Source organism: Procambarus clarkii, chromosome 41, assembly GCF_040958095.1.
Source record: "Procambarus clarkii isolate CNS0578487 chromosome 41, FALCON_Pclarkii_2.0, whole genome shotgun sequence".
Classification (NCBI taxonomy): domain Eukaryota; kingdom Metazoa; phylum Arthropoda; class Malacostraca; order Decapoda; family Cambaridae; genus Procambarus; species Procambarus clarkii.
In genome coordinates this window covers 29,426,073-29,447,665 of record NC_091190.1, presented here as the reverse complement: position 1 = coordinate 29,447,665, position 21,593 = coordinate 29,426,073, and the positions used below count along the sequence as shown (strand labels likewise).

Here is a 21,593-nt window from a genome sequence, read left to right as displayed (position 1 = left end):
AAAAGTATCTCCATTGGATAAGGGAGTACCTAAGCAACAGAAGACGGCGAGTCACTGTGAGGGGTGAAGTCTCAGATTGGCCAGGTGTCACAAGTGGAGTCCCGTAGGGTTCAGTCCTTGAACCTATACTGGTTCTGATAAATGAAAATGATCTCCCAGAGGGTATAGAATCGTTCCATTCATTGTTTGCTGATGAGGCAAAAAATATGAGGAGGATTAAAACGGAGGAAGATTGTAGGAGGCTACAAGATAACCATGACAGACTGTATGAATGGTCCAACAAATGGATACTAAAGTTTAACCCGAGTAAATGTAAGGAAATGAAAATAAGCAGTGGAAAAAAGGAGGCAAGACACAGGATACAAAATAAGAGATGAAGTACCTCAGGAAACAGACAGAGAGAAAGGTCTAGGAGTTGATATCACATCAAACCTGTCTCCTGAAGCCCACATGAAAAGAATTACATCTGCGGCAAACGCAAGGCTGGCTAACATCAGAACAGCCATCAGGAACTTGTGTAAGGTCTCATTCAGAACCTTGAATACCACATATGTAGGACTAATTCTTGAGTATGCGGCCACATCATGGAGCCCGTACCTTGTCAAGCACAAGACGAAGCTGGAAAACGTTCAGAGGTATGCCACTAGGTTAGTCCCAGCACTAGGAGGCATGAGGTTCAAATAAATGCCGCATGAAATGCACCTCACGACGCTGGAAGGCAGAGGAATAAGAGGAGACATGATCACTACCTACAAAATTCTCAGTGGAATTGACAGTGTAGATAAGGACAAACTGTTTAACACGGATGGAATGCGAACTAGGGAACACAGGTGGAGACAGATTATCCAAATGAGCTACATGGACGTTAAAAAGAACTTTTTCAGTGTCAGAGTAGTTAACAGGTGGAATGCATTAAGCAGAGATGTGGTGGATGCTGACTCTATACAGAGTTTCAAATGTAGATATGATAGATCGCAGTAGGCTCAGGAATCTGTACATCAGTTGATTGACTGTTGAAAGGCGGGACCAAAGAGCCAGAGCTCAACCCCTTCAAGCACAACTAGGTGTGTCAAACTAAGCGAGTACTCACACACAGACGCACAGACGCGCGCACACGCGCACACACACACACACAGCCCAAGCCATGATGGACTACATCACGCAGAAGTGCAAGGACGCAGCAAACAAGTTTCTCCCAGTCCAAAAGGAAAACAGTAAAATGAAGATGAGAAATCCATGGTTTAATCAGAGATGTAGGCTAGCTAAGCAGCAAAGTAAAAGGGCATGGAGAGACTATAGGAATAACAGGACACTTGAGAGCAGAGAAAGATACCAGAATGCCAGGAATGAATATGTTAGGATGAGAAGAGAGAGAGAAAGACAATACGAAAATGACATGGCAAGCTGATGGGGAAAATTGTGCGAAGAAAGCTAGTGGGACATCTGGAGTGAAAGAACTTTTTAACACAGCATCAACATGGGTTCAGGGATGGCAGGTCCTGCATCACAGGGTTACACGAGTTCTACGACCAGGCAACAAAAATCAGACAAGAAAGAAAAGGGTGGGCAGACTACATATTTTTGGATTGTCAGAAAGCCTTTGATACAGTACCACACAAGAAACTAGTGAAAAAGCAGATCTAGGAGTTGATATCACACCAAACCTGTCTCCTGAAGCCCACATAAAAAGAATTACGTCTGAGGCATATGCGATGCTGACTAACATCGGAACTGCCTTCAGGAACCTGTGTAAGGAATCCTTCAGAATCTTGTATACCACATATGCAAAACCAGTCCTGGAGTATGCGGCCCCAGCATGGAGCCCGTACCTTCTCAAGCACAAGACGAAGCAGGAAAAAGTACAGAGGTATGCCACTAAACTAGTCCCAGAACTAAGAGGCATGAGTTACGAGGAAAGGCTGCAGGAAATGCACTTTACGACACTGGAAGACAGAGTGTAAGTGACAGAGGAGTAAGGGGAGACATGATCACTACTTACAAAATCCTCAGGGGTATTGACAGGGTAGACAAGGATAAACTATTCAACAATGGTGGTACACGAACAAAGGGACACAGGTGGAAACTGAGTACTGAAAGGAGCCACGGGGACGTTAGAAAGAACTTTTTCAGTGTCAGAGTAGTTAACAGATGGAATGCATTAGACAGTGATGTGGTGGAGGCTGACTCCATACACAGTTTTAAATGTAGATATGATAGAGGTTGAGAAACTCAAGAAACTGTCCACCAGTAGATTGACGGTTGAGGGGCGGGACCAAAGAGCCAAAGCTCAACCCCCGCAAGCACTAATAGGTGAGTACAAATTGGTGAGTACATACACTTATTCAAAATTCTAAGGAAATTGACAAGTGTAGACATGGTTGGATTATTTGACATAGCTTGTACATTCACAAGGAGACACAGTTGGAAGGTGAGTACCTAAATGAGCCACAGAGACATTAAAAAGAACTTTTTCAGTGTCAGAGTAGTTAGTAAATGGAATGCACTAGGAAGTGATGTGGTGGAGGCTGATTCCATACATAGTTTCAAATGTAGACATGATAGAGCTCGAGAAATTCAGGAATCTGTACACCAGTAGATTGACGGTTGAGAGGCGGGACCAAAGAGCCAGAGCTCAACCTTCGCAAGCACAACTAGGTGAGTATAACTATGTGAGTACACACACGTGATAATCGAACAAAGGGACATAGGTTTAAACTGAGTACTCAAATGAGCCACAGGGGCATTAGAAAGAACTTTTCAGTGTAAGAGTAGTTAACAGATGGAATGCGTTAGGCAGTGATGTAGTGGAAGAAGACTCTGTACACAGTTTCAAATGTAGATATGATTGAGCCGATTAGGCTCAGAAATCTGTACACCAGTTGATTGACAGTAGAGAGGCAAGACCAAAGAGTCAGAGCTCCATCCCTACAAGCCCAACTAGGTGAATACACTCCTAGTTGTACTCACAACTAGGTGTGTACTTACATTCCTAGTTTGGAGAAGACATCTAACAAAAGGGAAGGGAGAAGATAAGGTACACAGAGAAAGACAAAGAGGTGTGTGCAGAACTCAACAAGAGTTTCTAGAAGATCTTCACAATAAAGCTTGGAGAAGTCCATGAACTAAGACAAGTGGCGATAAACCAATCAGATTTGGAAGATATTGAAATTACCAGAGATGAGGTTATGAGGTATATGCACGATCTAGACGTGACTAAGGCTGTTGGACCTGATGAACTCTTACCGTGGATGCTAAAAGAGGGGACAGAAGCACTTTGCATGCCACTTTCTATGGTGTATAACAAGTCACCGGAAATAGGAATCCTACCAGAGAGTTGGAAGACATCTAACATTGTCCCAATATAGAAAAAGAGGGGTAGGTATGAGGCCCTAAACTACTACAGGCCGGTGTCCTTAACGTCTATACAATGCAAAGTGATGGAGAAGATCGTGAGAAAAATCCTGGAGGCACATCTGCAGAGCAGGTACTTTGTCACCAGCACGGGTTCAGGGAAGGCAAGTTGTGTTTCACAGGTTTAATAGAATTATAAATTGCCATTCACACCTCCAGGGAAATTAACATTCCATTCACCAGGACTGTACGGGTTTTGAACTGCAGACCCCACGCGTTCGAGACCACAAGAGTGCTCATAGCCGAGTAATAGGGCTACGGACTTACACACGTGAGGTCCGCGGTTCGAGACCCATACAGTCCAGGTGAATTTAATTAATAAAGTTATTTGACCAAACAACAAGCAAGAAAGAGAAGTCTGGGCAGACTACATTTTCTTGGACTGTCAGAAAGCTTTTGACACAGTACCCAATAAGAGACGGTTGCATAAGTTGGAGAAAGAAGCTGGAGTAGACCGTAGGGTGCTCCAATAGATAAAGGAGTACCTAAATAACAGGAAGCAGAGAGGGGGGTGAGAGGTGAGACCTCAGACCAGTGGAGTCCCATAGGGTTCTGTACTTGGACCTATTTTCTTTTTTATATACGTAAATGATCTTCCATAAGGTATAGACTCAGTCCTCTCAATGTTTGATGATGATGCTGAAATTATGAGAAGAATTAAAAAAGAGGAGCACATCAAGAGGTTACAGGATGCCCTGAACAGACTGAAGGAATGGTCCAACATATAGCTACCTGAGTTTAACTTGAGCAAGTGCAAAGTGATGAAGATAGGCGTAGGGAGAAGGAGGCCAAACATAAGGCACTAGCTGGGAGAGGAAATCCTTCAGGAATCAGGAAGAAAGGTCTGGGGATTGAAATCACACTAGACCTGTCCCCTGAAGCCCACATCCAAAGGATAACATCAGAGGCGTATGCATGGCTGGCGACCATAAGACCTGCCTTCAGAAACCTGTGTAAGGAATCATTCAGAACCTTATATGCCTCATATGTCAAACCAATATTGTAACATGCAGCTCCAGACTGGAGTCCACATCTTGTCAAACACAAAATGAAGTTAGAAAAGGTTCAGAAGGATGCCACAAGGTTAGTCCCCGAGCTGAGAGGAATGAGCTACGAGGAATGATTACTGAACTAAACCTCAGGACACTTTCAGGCAGAAGAGTTAGAGACATAATGACTACCTATAACATTCTCAGAGAAATTGACAGGGTAAATAAACATAAACTGTTTAGCACGACTGGTAGGCATATTCGTTTGCCTTGTTCGGGTAGAATGTAGACACAGTAGTCGCTTCTGTATATATTTATTGACTGAGATAGCAAGGTATATATCTGCCTAGCCGAGGTCCTTCTACTCTGAGTCTGTGAGGATAACTGCGGCTGCTGGGAGCATGCTTGATGCTCCTCTGTCTGGCATGACGTCAGAGGCCTACTTGCCTGTGATTGGTTACATTTCAACTGACAGAATTTTGAGTATAACACCGCTCGGACACGCTACCAAGTCGACGTCCCTTGTCGACAAGCTCTGGCTAGCTATATAGTTACAATGATACTGAAAGGACCTCGGTGGCATTCAATAATGGCTTACATGTGAAATTTGCATAATGAAACATTGAAAGAAGATCAGGTGTGCGTAATACTAACAACTCGGCATATATGCACCAAAAAAAAATTCATCATAATAGGTGAAAATCATGGTAACAATGCTTTGAATAAACCAGAGTATTAAGAACATGTGTATGTCTACTGATCAGATATGAACAATACAACTCAAGGTATTGCCTAAACAAAATTATTAACATGTGTCAATGGCATGTGCTTGAAAACCATACAAAATTAAACAATTATTACATTAATGGAACAAAGTTCTGACCTAACAACCACAATTGAATTTCAAGATAGATAATGATTTTTTTTTTTTTTTTTTTTTTCTCTTTTTTTCTGAAATAATACAATATATTTACAAGACCAATGTACAATATATATAATGTGCAATATATTTACAAGCATATACAAGACCTGGATCAAGAAGACTAACATCTGCGTGATAGCAGTCAGGATTCACTGGCCTCAATGTGGTTGCTAGAACAATAATAACTCCTATGACAAGCACTGTAAAAATACAAATGGTAGTAGACTTAACAATGGCATCTAATTTATAACCAAATAAAGTTGAGAAAAACTATACATTATATATAATGGTAATAATAAGACACATGTGGTAGAAATACTGCAAATGAGTTTTTTTTTTTTTTTCAAAACAACAGAATAACTGCAGAGTGCACTCAATTATAAATTCTGCGGATATCTACACCTAGCTCATCCAGAGCACTATACAGCTCTGGCTCTGACTGAAGGTCCGGAACAGATGAAACTTCATGTGACAAACTATCATCTTGAGAGATATCCTCGTTAAAATCTAGCCAATGGACATGTGGTGAGTGCACGGTTGAAACGAGAGGTCTAGATCTAAGATTATAATTGCTAGTATGGGGTTGCTGAACATCCAGTGGTCTGTCAACCACAGAAGGTGGTGTCTGAGTAGGAGTATCTGTCTGGGTAAGTTCATTGTCATCTTCCTCATCAGTCTCGTCAACAGTCATTTTAGCTAACTTCATGTGGTCTAAATGCTCATTTATATACTCTCCTGTTAACAAGTTCTTAAGTCTGTATTTGTTACCTTTAATAAGCTCGATTACCTTATATGGACCCAAAAATTTCTTAGTTAACTTATACATAGGACCAGACCTGTGTTGGTTAAGTATCATTACTACAGATCCAATAGTTATTTTATTGGGTTTAGCTCGTGCATTCCTTGCTAGAGTGAACTCGGCTGTTGCTTTGGACAGTTGTTCTCGTATTTTCTTGAATACTAGTTGCATTTGTCTACGCTTCACTTGAACAAAATCATCTACGTTATATAAGGGAGTAGGAGGTACGTTAATCAATTCATTAGGGAGGATCTTATCTGTACCATAAAGAATAGCGTGAGGTGTGTCACCAGTAGAAACATTAATTGAAGAATTTATAGCACACTGAATTAAGGGTATAAAATCATCCCAATTGTTGTTATCAAAATTCAACGTGACTCTCAAGGCATCTAACACTTTCCTGTTAGTACGTTCAGCTAGTCCATTACTTGCCGGATGATAAGGCATAATGCTACATTTTTTGATGTTATATAAATCACACAAGCTAGTTAGAATACTATTACTGAATTCTGGTCCATTATCTGAAAGGATTACTTTAGGCATACTATATCTACAAATTATTTGGTCATGGAATGCGCTGGCTATGGTTTCTGCTGTTTTGTTCGGGATAGGAACTAGTTCGCAAAACCGTGAAAAATTATCGACCATTACAAGCAAATGTTTGTTCCCTTTCTCTGTTTCCGCAAAATTTGTCAATAAATCCATCGATATTCGTTCCCAAGGAGCTTTAGTTGCTGGGTACACCTGAATTGGATTAGGTCCTGAAACATGTCCCTTGTGCTGTAAACAAGTTAAACATCTGTCAACATAATGAGCAATCTCCTTAGCCATTTTTGGCCAAAAATATTTCAATCGACCTTGTTGGAGTGTACGATCCTTTCCTGGATGTGCACTTGCAGGAGCATCATGGATAATTTTTAACACAGTTGGTACCAAGACAGCTGGAACAACTAACTGACAACATTTCCTCGGGGCTGTCCCTAGCTTTACTACTCTACACAGTAAATTGTCCAACATAACTAGTTCTTTCAATGGTACTGGCGGTTTATGAATCGGGCGAGAGTCTTGCTTAGTCAAAAATTTAATGACAGGTGCCCATATGGGGTCTTGTCTTTGTTCCGTTTCTACTACTGTAGCATCTAATGCTGGGTAATTTAACTGAATCGCAGCTACGTGTCGAGAAAACGCATCGGCTACAACATTTTGCTTTCCTGGAATATATCCAAATGTGGGATTGAATTCTTGAATTGTGAGCAAATATCTAGCAAACTTTCCAACTGGATTCTTATTTTTGAACAAGGGAATTAATGGTTGGTGATCTGTAAGAACATGAACTGGGTAATTATAAATTGTATCCTTGAAATGTTTAAGTGCCCAAACAACTGCCAAGGCTTCTCGTTCTGTTGCACTATAATTTTTCTCTTCTTTAGATAAAGTACAGCTAGCATAAGCTATTGCGTGATCTCTGTGACCTTCTGTTTGAAGTAATGCAGCACCTAGACCTATGTCACTAGCATCTGTAACCAACGTAAAAGGTTTAGAAAAATCTGGGTACCTAAGGACAGGTGACGAAATTAAGGCTGCTTTGAGTTTTTTGAATGACTGATCCTGGGCCTCTCCCCAAACAAAGGGTTCATCTTTTCTTTGCAACTTGTAAAGCGGAGCGGCTATAATAGAGAATCCAGCAATAAATGAACGATAAAATCCTACAAGACCTGTGAACTGTCTTACGGCCTCTGTGGTACGAGGTGTTGGAAAATCACGGGCAGCAATAATTTTTTATTCATTCAATGTAATACCTGAAGGTGTAACTGTATGACCTAGGAAATTAATCTTTTGCTTTAAAAATGAACATTTTGCAAGCTTTATTTTTAAATTAGCTTCAGCGAGCTTTGCAAGTACCTTTTCAAGGTTCTGGAAATGAGTCTGAACATCTTGCGACATGATTATGAGATCATCAAGGTAAACTAGAAGAGTACTTCCTATCAATCTACGAAATAGATTTGTCATGAGCCGTGAAAAGGTTATTGGACTACTACGCAAACCAAACGGCATTCTTTTGAAATGAAAATGACCATTGGGAGTACTAAAGGCTGTCAATTGTTTACTTTCCTCATCAAGGGGGATTTGCCAGAATCCCTGCAACAAATCTAACGTTGAGAACACTTTGTTTCGACCAATACTTTGCAACAAATCATTTAGAACTGGAAGTGGGAAACGATCAGGTATTGTTACTCTGTTAAGCTTGCGATAATCGATTACAGGTCTCCAAGTCCCATCTCGCTTTGGTACAAGAATCAATGGAGCGTTCCATGGCGAATTACTCGATTCAATTACATCACTCTGTAACATTTCCTCTACAAGTCTATCTGCTTCTGCTCTCTGAGAATGGGGAAGACGGTAAGCTGGTACATAAATAGGGTAGTTCCTTGTTCAAGGGGAATTTTATGTGTAATAAGAGGAGTGAGACCTAATTTTTCTCCTGGTAGAGCAACAACAGCTCTATTCCTGTTCAAAATTTCCAAAAGCTGAGCCACAGAGTCAGGAAAATCAGTAGGACTGAGGTGTTGCGCTTGCACCTCTGGCTGAGATCCCTGTTCTCCTGGTGTGAGTGTACAAACAGTATGATCCATGGAGACATCATCCACAACTCGCACCGGTAACGAGTAATGGGCAAAATCTACAACATGGGTACCAGACTGGAGATGGATATCGGCATTACTTGTGTTTGCGATAAAAAGTGTGACAGTACCATCCTGCACTGTGTGCCAGGAGGGTTCAACAAATGTACCATTCACTTTACATGTTTCACTTTCCGCAATCACATCCGACAACTCAGGCACTCCCTGAACCTTAACTCTTATTCTGGTGAGAGAATGAGGGTGTAGCACAGTGTCAGTAGCCGTGGAACCACTGACTGCAGAGATGGAAGCTGCCAGGCGAGCGAGACAACGAGAATCCGTTAGGGCGTCCCCTTCCAGAAAGTCCTGATACTCATTCTCCTTAACAACTGCACAACTACTATGCTTCAATCGAGTGCCTGTTTTCTCAGGTATGCTACCACGCCAATGATCTGACAAACCTACGCTTGCAAGGCGGGTGTCAACAAAATTAACATAATCTGATTGAAGATTGAACTCGTGGCCCTGTCGATACATGCTACACAAGGGTATGACGTGGTCTTTGATACTTATGTTCCAACGATGGGGAAACAATGCAATATTTTCATCAATCATGGTGTACAGACCTAAGAGAATGTCTCCAGGAAAATGAATAATGTCAACAACTAAACATGTTATAGACAATGTGACATCATTGAACTTGAGTGGGAGGTCAATTTCACCCTGAACTTTTACTTTATTTCCTGAAATACCACTTAGAAAAGGTATGTGTGACTGTTTTAAAATAGTAGGGTGCTTACTTTCAATGTCTCTAAGAGCTGAGGGCTTGACAATATTAATTTTTGCACCTGAGTCAAGAAAAACTTTTAAAACTCTACCATGTACAATGGCTGATACAAGGGGACCATCACTTGAGACTGGACAAGTTACTACTTTTGACTTATATTGTCTGGGATATCTGCGTCTTGTTTGTGTCAAATTTACTGTGGATCCGTCAACATCTACAACTGGTCTAGAGTCAGTGTCCTCCTCTGTCAAGTGTCCAAATCTATTTTGGGTAGCTACTGAATACACAGGGAGGGCACTAGGATTGGCTAGCTTGAATTAGTTAGCGGATGGCCTTGGGGGTTTCCCGACGACATGGAGTGAACATTCTGAGCTCCAGCATTCTGTGACTGAGCATTATAATTTGAAGTTGCATTATAGCTGGGCTGGGAGTTGTAATTACGAGAGTTCTGATAATGTCTTGGACGCTGTGAGCCTCGCCAAGACTGACCATGGGAGTTACGAGGTGGAGATGTCCTTTGCCTAGCTCTACAATCCGCAGTGTGGTGACCAACTTGTTTATGGTACGTGCAATATGGAAGCCTAGTATGATTAGATTGATGAGGGGGCCGAGAGAATTGTCTAGGAGGTGATGATCTAGGGGCGGACCAACAGTCCCTTGCAAGGTGGTTACTCTTACCACAATGCCAACATGAGGGAGTGGATGGTTGTGGACTATGGCATTTCGGCATTTTATGAGGCGGCGAATTTGACTGGGGGCTGCGAGCATGGGTACGCTTCTGCGACCAAGAGTTTTGAGAATTTGTGGGAGGATGCTGAGAGCTTGTAACTACATTTACAGCATCAGAGGGTGGCAACAGTTGAGCACTTCGGGGAGCTAGTTTATCTGCGGCATTAATAGCCTCAAATACTTCACCAATTTCATGTTTAACACCAAAATTTTGTTGCTCAACGATTGGTTTTGTATGCTCGGGGGCAAAATGCATTAAAGTACCAAATGCTATCATTTTGGCCATAGCCTCAGGGGACAGATTATTGTCTTTATCTAACCAAGTTGAATTATTCATAGCAGAAACTAAGGCATACAGATACTGATCGAGACGGCTAGTAAACGCATTAAACGATTCACCAGGCTGCATGGTGGCATTGGCAATTTTCTTGACTAACCTATATGGGTCAAGGTCTCCTTTATTAACAAAGCGACGGCGAAAGAAATCCTTAAATTCAGGCCAAGACTGGAGGCTAACAATGGCTTTCTCATCAACAACAAAACGTGCATCACCTTTGGTTGTGTCCACGGCTGACCGTGCAATTGCTAAGTATTCGGCATCAGTAGGCTTAGAAAAACGTGCAACTGTTTTCGCTTCAACCTTACTAAACCATGATTCTAATAAACGCGATTCCCCAGCAAAAAGAGGAATAGCCATTTCCTGAGCTGATCTCTGGCCATTGGGACGAGCAACTGTTCCCATTGATTCTGAAGGGGTTTCAACAGTGGTAGGCATTGTCACAGCCGTGGAAGTAATATTTGAACGCAGATTATAATTAAGTGCACTTGGCATCAGAAATAGTATACACAAAAATAAACACACAAAAAAATATCAACTTGGCTAAAGTAAAAAAATGGCAGAAATAAAATTATTAAATTGGGCTAGGCAAGAAAATAATTAAGAACAAGCAATTGTAAACTAAATTTAGCAATCTTTCATTAAAAAAATGACTGGAATTAGATGTATGTAAATTAATTAAACCAGACTAAGCACAGCAATTGAGAATATAAAAACTGGAAGTGCAATTGCAAAATTTCATTAAAAAGATTCAACACAACAAGTGGCAATGCAAGAAATATGGATGTAGCACATAAACTGGACACAGGAATGTATATAACTGCTAGAAACAATTATTTCTTACTTCTCTCACCTTTGAATTCACTAATGACACTAGTAACAATTAATGAATAATGGAATCATATGCAGGGAATATTGAAATGTCTCAGAGAAACTGTGGGCCTCTGGAGTACTAAACCGGCTCCAATATTTAACAAGTCACTGAAAGATTAATTCATAAGATATTTTGGATATATTTACGTTAAACCTCATTAAATCATAGCACACGATATCTTAGCTCATATTTACTTAACTCAGGGCTGCAGGATTTGCAATATAACAGTGGCCAAAACGAAAAACTGTGACCAGACGTGTGAAGAGGACCATGTGAGGGGCTTGTTTACAAACTGGTGCGATGGGAGCGCTCCTGGTGGCGGTGGCGCGAAGCTCCGTGGAGACCCCCAAGCTGGGAGCGCGAAGATAAACTCGGAGACGACGATATTGCGACGATGGCGGTGGAGAATACAATTTTCTGGGAGAAGTTCACACAAAACGATGTAGCAGGGGCTGGTGGCGAGGTGTGAGCTGGAGAGGGAGGCGAGGTGTGTGAGCCTGGGGAGGCGACACTAGTCAAACAATTGCAGTCCACCAAATATTCTCAAGGAACAATACAGCACATACGATGATCAGGTGATGCTTGCGACGATGACTGACCACGATTTCAGTAGCTTGAACACTCACAAAGCTTAGATACTGTCAGCTTGGGCGGCGGCGGTGGTGGGTGCAGGTGGTTCCCACGTGGTGGCGCGAGATTCAAAAATGGCTGGCGCGGAAGCTTCCTTCCTCCTCACTGATGAATGAGCGTTCTCACAGGAAAATATTGACCCTTACTTCTGAAACGTTGGCCTGGAGTAGTGGTTGATGGCAGGACCCCGGTCTGGCACAATATTTGATGCGTGGGTGGCAGGATGGCGGCTTATAGCGGTGGCGGTGGCGGCGGTTTTGGCTGGAACACGAGGCGATGCTGGGTACTTGAACTTTTGCTTCCAGAAAAAAATTTCTGGATCCCACTGCTGCTACCAGTATTCGTTTGCCTTGTTCGGGTAGAATGTAGACACAGTAGTCGCTTCTGTATATATTTATTGACTGAGATAGCAAGGTATATATCTGCCTAGCCGAGGTCCTTCTACTCTGAGTCTGTGAGGATAACTGCGGCTGCTGGGAGCATGCTTGATGCTCCTCTGTCTGGCATGACGTCAGAGGCCTACTTGCCTGTGATTGGTTACATTTCAACTGACAGAATTTTGAGTATAACAGGCGAACAAGGGGCACAAGTAAAAACTCAGTACCCAAATGAGTCAAAGGGATGTTAGAAAGAACTTTTTCAGTGTCAGAGTAGTTAACAAATGGAATACATTAGACAGTGATGTGGTGGAGGCAGACTCTATACGCAGTTTCATATGTAGATATGATATAGCCCAGTAGAGTCTGGAATCTCTACACAAGTTGATTGACTGTTGAGAGGAGGGACCAAAGAGCTCAACCCCTGCATGTCGGTTGTCGGAATCCAGCAGAGAAAATACGAGAGCAACCATACAGGGCCTGGGAGCAAGTCGAGTTAGAGTCCTTGAGGGTCTCTTCTCAGACTAGCCTCACCTGGTCCTGCTCCACGTTGGTCGTTGGAATCTCCTCAATGATTTAAGGGACTTTAAGGGACTCCTAGGGTCCTCATCACATTTATAGTTTAGTGAATAATAGGCAACTCAGTGTTGAAGACACCTAGGGATGAAAGCTAAAGTAATAGTTGGCAGTATTCAGAAGTGATTCAACGGAAACATGCATAAAGCTTAATAGTATTTACAAACTTAACCACTAATACAATGGGTGCTTGATTTACTTTAGATTGGCGTTAGAAAGGCTATGGTTGCATTAGTGAGACTTTTGACGTCTGACTAATCGATTCTTATCCACTCGTGAAGAAACACCTAACTTAACACAAATGACAGCCAATCATTAACACAGCAACCCTAACTGCCGGTGAGCAAAGGGTCACATGAGTTCCAACCGGATAATCGGGTAATGATCATGCACAATAAATCACAATGGCATTGTCAATGGGACAGGCAATAATCATGCACAATAATAATGTCACACAATAAATAAATATGTGGTGTATGTGAAACTCACATTCACAGAGGAGTGTAATGTCGTGGTACCACACAGATAACCACACATACACCGTCGGGTGTCTAGGTCTCCACCAATACCAGTGTCAGGTACGAGAAGGTGAGAACCGTGGTTGATCCCTCAGATCAACACGCAGACAGATACTTACAGGTAGGCTACCTCTCCCATTCACTCACCCGTGCACATTTATGCAAGAACTCGTAGGTGGCCTGACAGCTGGTTTCGCTCGTTAAAATGTGAGATACTGACGACAGGCTTTCCCAACAAACTGGACTTGACACGGCGGGTACTCGCAGGATGGCGTGCTGTATGCCTAACAGACAGACACACACTTGATGGCACTGGCGGTGAGTAAGGTGGTGACGGGTGGTGGTGGTACAGTGAGGGCGGAGCGAGTGGCGGCAACTGGCTACAAGCTCGGGTCCGAGAGGCGGCTGGCGGCGGCTGATTATATGGTATCATGCAGGTACACTGTGATAAAGTCACACACAGCTTACTCAGGCAGCGGCACTCCCTTTGTTCACTCTAGGTCACTCACAGACGATCTCAATTTGTCACCAGGGGTTACCTGATACCACACTGTTTTCCTCTGGTGATTCACAGACTTTTCACTCCAGAAGATTTCTTAACAATATAGTCACAATCGCGATTAAGGGGGAGCGTTGGTATATCGAGAAGACGATGAATTTAACTTGACAGTGAGGAATGGACGGAGTTCTTCTGTCTATTGGCCGATAGACAGAAGGATATGTCAACCATGTACGGACTTCCTCGCGAGAATACCCTTGCAAGGAATTGCAGGGCTCCTCGTGGTAGCGCAAACACCAGGTCTACAAGTGACCAATGGCGTTGCAGCAAAGGTGCCGGAACCAGTGATACTGATCGTTACATGATTGGTAGCAGAGGTGACGTCATGAACATGCCACAACTACGTCACTGTTGTAATTGAGAATGACCCCAGAGGTCAGAGCTTATCTCTCGCCTCGCGGGCGCCTCTCTCTCTCTCTCACCCATTACACCTCAAGCTGTGTACTCACTGACCCTATGGCAAGCATGCTTAATTTCCCTGTATCTAATTTACCTTTGGGTATACGGCAGTCTCCATATTATAAAAATATTCCTGGTCATGTAGGCATCCTGGGTACACCCAGCATGACAGTTTTCCATCCAGGGTTAACAGAGATAGGGCCCTGTGCACGATTAAGTGCGCGGTGCACCGCAATGAGCCATTCAAGTCAGATGTGGGATATCTTGAGAGACCATACTCTCACACTTATCCATGTTTGCTGACGATGGTAAACTAATGACGAGAATCAGAAATGAGGAAGACTGTATTACATTACAAGACGTAGACAATCATGATTTTCTTATTTCTCTTATGGCCATGTGTTAGACGGTGGTCTGTGACATGGCCACTAGACTTTAAACTGGATATATGCAAAGTTATGTGGATAGGCGCTTGAGCAAGACGAATCAAGTCCAGTACAGAATCAAGGAAAGGTAATTTCCTACTCTTGAAAAAGGATAAAGATCTAGCAGTGAAGACAACTGGAGATCAAATACGAGAGGCACACACCAGCAGAATATGGAGGGAAGTATGTCATGCTGGTGAATGTCCAGTTATCTTTAGGCAACTTGCTCAAAGATCCCTCCAGAACCCTACATGCTTTGTGAGACCTGTTACTGAGTAGGTCTCTCACAGTGGAGGTGTATAATGGTTGTGTCTCTGAGTGGAGGTGTATAATGGTTGTGTCTCTGAGTGGAGGTGTATAATGGTTGTGTCTCTGAGTGGAGGTGTATAATGGTTGTCTCTGAGTGGAGGTGTATAATGGTTGTGTCTCTGAGTGGAGGTGTATAATGGTTGTGTCTCTGAGTGGAGGTGTATGACGGTGGTCTCTCTGAGTGGAGGTGTATGATAATGGCCTTTCTGAGTGAAGGTGTATGACGGTGGTCTCTCAGAGTAGAGATGTATTTCTGTGGTCTCTCTGAGTGGAGGTGTATGACGATGGTCTCTCTGAGTGGAGGTGTATGACAGTCGTATCTCTGAGTGGAGGTGTATGACAGTTGTATCTCTGAGTGAAGGCATCTTAAGTTAACAGTATCGCTCGCTTTGGACACCGATCATGTCCATTTTTTTTTCTCTTGAGTCCTAGCCGTGGACAGGACTCGCGTCCACTCCAAAAATATTTGTATAAAATTCATGTTTTATCCGATCGACCTCGAGATAGTTTCGAAATAAGCGTCTTTAGAGTGCGCACAATTTGATACCAAAATGAATGATGTAACACGAAACTTGATGTCAGAACAGTTGAAAGGTTATAAATACGTTTTTGGGTCTAAACTTTAAATTTTAAAATATTTGTTGAAATTCTATTTATTGTGCTATTATTATGGGACTAGTTTTAAAATGCGCGCCTTTAGATTGCAAACAATTTGATACCAAAACGAGCGATGTAACACGAAATTGATGTTATCAAACTGAACGAGTATACACTTTAACTTTAGGCTTTCATGCCGGAGTCACGCCGGGCTTTTGTACATTATATGCATATACACCTGCAGGGAATTTAATTGCGAACACAATGATACCAAAACGAACGACGTAGCACGAGAATTAAGGTGAGAAAACTGAAACGAGTACACACATTTTACTGATTTTGTGCGCCCACGGGTAACTTTACCGACTTTAGGCTTTGCTGTGGGGAGTCACGCCGGGCGTTTGGACATTATATACATATACACCTTAATTGTAGGCAATTCCATTACGAACACAATGAATTCAAAACGAACGACGTAGCACGAGAATTAAGGTGAGAAAACTGAAACAAGTATTCACATTTAGGCGTCGACGCACGCTCGCCCGCACCATCCGCCACCATGACGTCAAAGTCTGCTTCGTCAGGGTTGCCAGATCCAAGTTGCTAAAAGTAGCGAGCTGACGGTCAAAAAGTAGCGAATTTGCAAGTAGAGTAGCCCAATTTTTTGTTTAGTCAAATCGAATCAAATCAAATGTTTATTCAGGTAAAAGTACATACATACAAGATGAGTTACAAACATAATGTTAGATTTCTAGATAGCGACAGTACATACAGACAGACGACATTTAAATTTTGTAAGTTTTTCTTCCTTCTTTGATAGAACAGACTTGATGCTAATCTGCTGATGACTTACCTCCGATATATTTTGTCTGTGTTTTAATGTTTCACTGTTTCTTTAAACCACTTCTATGAGCTCTTATCTCAGTTCTACAAACTTTACAATATGCCTTATTTCCATCTTCTTTCACTTCAGCCAACCACTTTCCAAACACGGGATCCTTAAGCCAGGACATCTGAAGCGCTTTCTGGTATTTAGACCACTTCCTCATTTTTCACTTCTTTATCTTAACACTTAAGCAAATTCTAAAAGTAACAGCGGTAACTTCTTTTCTATATGCGGTAACTTGTGTCGAACTATCCTTCTGGAGGTCAGAGCCACACTAACAATGCAAGCACAGATGAAGCTGCCAAGTTCACTGTATGCTAATCCGCTCTAACGACAGTCATTTGATTCTTGGAAACACCTAAAGAGAAACCTAATATTTACAGTAGGCAACAGTGGGAGGTCACTTAACATAGACAGTACCCGGGATGAAGTATTAATGGCAATTAAGGTTGGGAAATCTATAGCCCCTAGGGAGGATTATCTTGCCTTGCGGTTACTTTTTCTTTGGGAAGTTCCTAGGATCAACGTCCCCAGGGGGTCGGTCTCTGACCTGACCTCCTGCGGTAAGTAGTCTATTCAAATACACTGGTAAACTACTTGTGTAAGTGGAGGTGGAGGTGGGGTCCCTCTATTGTTTCAAGCGCGGGTTGGACATGTATATGAGTGGGATTGGGTGATTATAGATAGGAGCGGCCTCGTATGGGCCAATAGGCCTTCTGCAGTTGCCTTTGTTCTAATGTTCTTATGTTCAATCAAGCTGTTGGAAGCGGCTGTGATTTGTACACATGACATTATAAAAAGCATAAAAATCATCATTGAGTTTCTTAACATTAATAGCCCAACTTGTTTTTAAAGTAGCCCAAAAAGTCGCAAGTAGCGAAATTAAAAATTTGGGAGCGCGGGGCTCTGAAAAGTAGCCCAATTCGCTACTTGTAGCCCAATCTGGCATCCCTGTGCTTCGTGTGTATTGCCGTAAGGGCGTAGAGGTAGAACATTTGGTTGACTGTGCCCGGGAGAAGCTTGAGGATCCTAGTGAGGGCATTAGCACTCCAGGATGCAATTCTTTTAACCATGTCGTGGGACGGTTGTCTAAGACGTAGCTAGGAACACCCCGTGAATAGGTTCGAACCCTCATCACGGCCTGGGTGAATTTGTTCATTTGATATATCACGCTATTGTGATTTCTGTTTGTAATGTAATTATGTGTTAACTGGTTGTTGATTGCTGGTCTTAACTTTTTAATGTGTAGAATCTCGCTGATGTCCAGTATTTTGTTGTTGTTATACCTGTCGATTATTTCAGTGTTGGTCGGTAAGATGTCTCTGGTGATGGTCTTGTTGTGTGAGGAGATTATATGCTCCTCGAGGGAACCCTGTTGCATGTGCACTGTTATTCGCCTAGAAAGAGACGTTGTTGTCTTGCCTATATACTGAGATCTTTGGGACTGACAGTCCCCAAGTGGGCATGTGAAGGAATAGTCAACGTTGGTTGGCGGTTTTCTTGTTTTTTTAGAAAAATTTTAATTGTATCTCCTGTTTGGTGTCTGTAGGGATAAGGTTACTATGAATAATATCTTTCAGAACTCTTTCCTCCATTTTATAAGCCGTGGAAAAGAAGTTACTGTAAACAAATCTAATGGGAGGTACAGGTGTTGTGTAGGTTGATTTTTCTGAGGTTGCATGGCGTGTCACCTTTCTCTTAATGATGTTTTCAATATAACCGTTAGAGAAGCTATTATTGACTAGGATCTGCCTTACTATACAGAGTTCCTCCGTCGACCTGCTTCCAGCCAGAGTTGTGAGTGAGCGCGCGGTCGACGTAGGTGTTGACAACATTCTACTTGTACCTGTCTGGGCAGTCACTATTAGCATTAAGGCATTCATATGTTCGTTTCCTAAGTGTAGACTGCAGCATGAAAGCCTCCATTCCTTTCTGCGACTGTTAAATCTAGAAAGGGCAGCTTCCCATCACTCTCCATCTCGTAAGTGAAACTGAACACCGAATTTTGCTCGATTGCCTCCTTCAACTGCTGTTAACGTCCGACTTCAGGTACCTGTATAAATATGTCGTCAACGTACCTGCAGTATATGGTAGGTTTTAAGTCCAGGTCAACTAAGACCCTCTGCTCTATGGTACCCATGTAAAAACTCTTGAACAAAACACCTAGGAGAGAACCCATGGTGACCCCCATCCACTTGTTTATACATGTGCCCATCGGGACTCAAGAGTGGTGCCTCTTTATTGCAAGCTTCGAGTAACTTCCTCAGTATGCTCTCTGGTATGTCTAGAGAAGTACAAGCCTGATCACGATACACTCTGTCCATCATCATCCTGATTGTTTCGTCCACAGGCACGTTGGTAAACAGCGACTCCACATCTAGAGAGGCTCTCATCCCCGTAGCCCGTGCTCCCCACAATAGGTCAACAAATTATTTTAGAATTCTGGCTGAAAGCACAAGGCACATAAGGAGTCAGCAGGCAGTTGAGTCACTTAGCCAGTCTGTATGAGGGTGTGGTATCGGGTTGATGACTGGCCGAAGTGGGTTTCCGGGTTTAGGGGTCTCGATATTCCCATGTGCATTACCTGGTTTGTATTCAGCAATAACCTTTTACAGGTGGAGTCTACATATCTTGGCGTTCACAGTTTCAATCAATCTGTTTATATTCGTTTTAAATTCGGCTGTAGTTTCCCTCGTGACCCTTTAGAATTTAGTTTGGTCGGAGAGGATGAGGTTAATTTTTGCCCGATATTCGTCCTATTTAAGAATGACGTATATTGGCGACTTGTCACCTCTCATGACGACTATCTCCCTATTTTCATGAAGGCTCTTAGCTGCCACCTTGAGCTTGGGGGACAGTATGGTGCTTCTGTAGTTACCTCGATTCTTTCCTTCCTCTGCAATAAATTCCGCTTGCAAGGTGTTTTTAGTGGAAATCTTTATATGCATCTCGAGATCGAAAATATCGTCCAATAGGATATCCAACTCCCCCTTTCTGGGCCATCTCACTTGGTCTGGACATAACGTGACAGTTTATTCCCAGATTTAAGAGAGTGATTTGATTCTCAGTGAGGTTGATTCCAGCAAAATTTAAGAAGCCTAAGTCGAGGAACCGCCATAGGTCCTGCGAATAATGCTGTCATTTTCTCGATGATCCTAGTTTCGGTGCTGTGGCGATGTCGACCTGCAAGATCGTCGAGGCTTTGTTCGAATCGGGTACGGAAGTCTTCGTCGATGTTGGTGTGTTTCCATTGGTCTGTAGCATAAAGTTGTTGCGTTTTTCTATCATTGATCTCATTTTCTGCTTTGTGTATCTGATTTCGTATCAGATCTCGGCGATATTTTATCGTAAATGCTTGGTTTCTTGCTGCTGGGTCATGCATTCTAATATTAGTATATTTTGGTAGCAGTCGTTCTTGTAAACATTTGTTGTTGAATATGACTGAAATGGTAAGATTAATGATTCTAACGCGAAAATTCTCAATATTTCTTATGTTTTTCTTCAATGTCGAGGGAAGTTGAAAAATTAGCTCTCCGAAGTTAATTTTCACAATTTATTATGGTCTGACGCTTAGGGAAGCGTTTTGCACGGCGCTACTTACGTTTTCAAAGACAAATTTCAATGCCTTTGCAAGGGCTTATATTCTCTTGGGATGAGGTGGTACAGGACGTGATGGAGATGAACAAGTGGATGAAACATAATGGATTTTAATAGGGTAGTATATGCATGAACATCAGCAGCTTCTGTTCTTGCTTCTGTCTGTAGAATCTAATTGTGTTAACTGGTTATTGATTACTGGTCTTAACTTTTTGATGTGTAGGGCCTCGTTGATGTCCAGTCTTCTGTTGGTTTTGACATTTCCGTAGATGTAACCTAGGCTGTAATCACCCACGATCTTTGGCAGGTGGATGCCGCCTATTTTTGCATTAACTACATCAGTTATTCAGTTGACTTTCTTCCTCATTTCTTCGGTAGAGTTTCTGCATATCATCTTGAATGTGGTCTCATCATGGAGTTTTTTAGTTAGGGGAATTCATCAGTCGGGATTTGATGATACTAAACTTTAACATTCAGCTGAGGCAGTACATGTGAACAGTATCATAATGACAATTTAAGGAAGAGAGAGGTAAGTTAAAGTAGTGTTAGGGCATCTAAGAGTCACTTGGAGGAAAATTGTATCATTCAAGTTACTGCATCTGAAAGACCATAGATACCATAAAATAACCGTACATTAAGTCCCTCAAAACACTTTACAGGGTGTGGAGTCTCGCCGGACCGTGGCCATGATCTTCTTCTCCTCGGGGACCACTGGAATGCCGAAGGGCGTGATGTTGTCCCATACCAACGTAACAGCGCCACTTGTAAACATCAGGTAGGTTGTGGTTGTAGACATTTAGACATATGTTGTAGTGGTGGTAGTAGTGGTGGCGGCGATGGTGGTAGTAATAAAGGTGACAAAATATAATTAAGTTTTGGTAGCGATTGGGTAGTGTCACCCTGGCTTGACCCCCAAGACCCACAGAGTGAAAACGTTTTTAGCATGTTTAGTTAGGGCACAAGTTGATGACCTGGGTCTTTCAATTGGAGTTACGGGGTATGATGTACCAAGATGGCCCACTAGCCATGACCACCCCAGGGAAGGGTCAAGCTCACCACTGAGTACAAGTGGAATATTGAGGTGGGTTTTGTCTGATATTCAGTGTACAAGGCGCTGTATGGTTCCTTGACATGCCAAGCAAACAATAAAACAGGGCATGCGTGTGGGGGTCATATTAACGGTTTAACAGACCTGAATAGTTTCACAAAGCCCCTGTGTGATTTTTTTATGGGATGAATATGCTATCGATA

At 42.4% G+C, this 21,593-nt stretch overlaps 1 protein-coding gene across 1 annotated transcript in view; it reads left to right on the top strand.

The window, feature by feature from the left end:
* LOC123761007 (uncharacterized) overlaps positions 1 to 21,593 on the top strand; it is a 304,005-nt gene that overhangs the window by 219,095 nt on the left and 63,317 nt on the right. Inside the window, exon 5 of the mRNA XM_069339269.1 lies at positions 21,002 to 21,117. Coding sequence (XP_069195370.1) covers positions 21,002 to 21,117 — 116 coding nt within the window. The remainder of the gene's footprint in view (positions 1 to 21,001; positions 21,118 to 21,593) is intronic.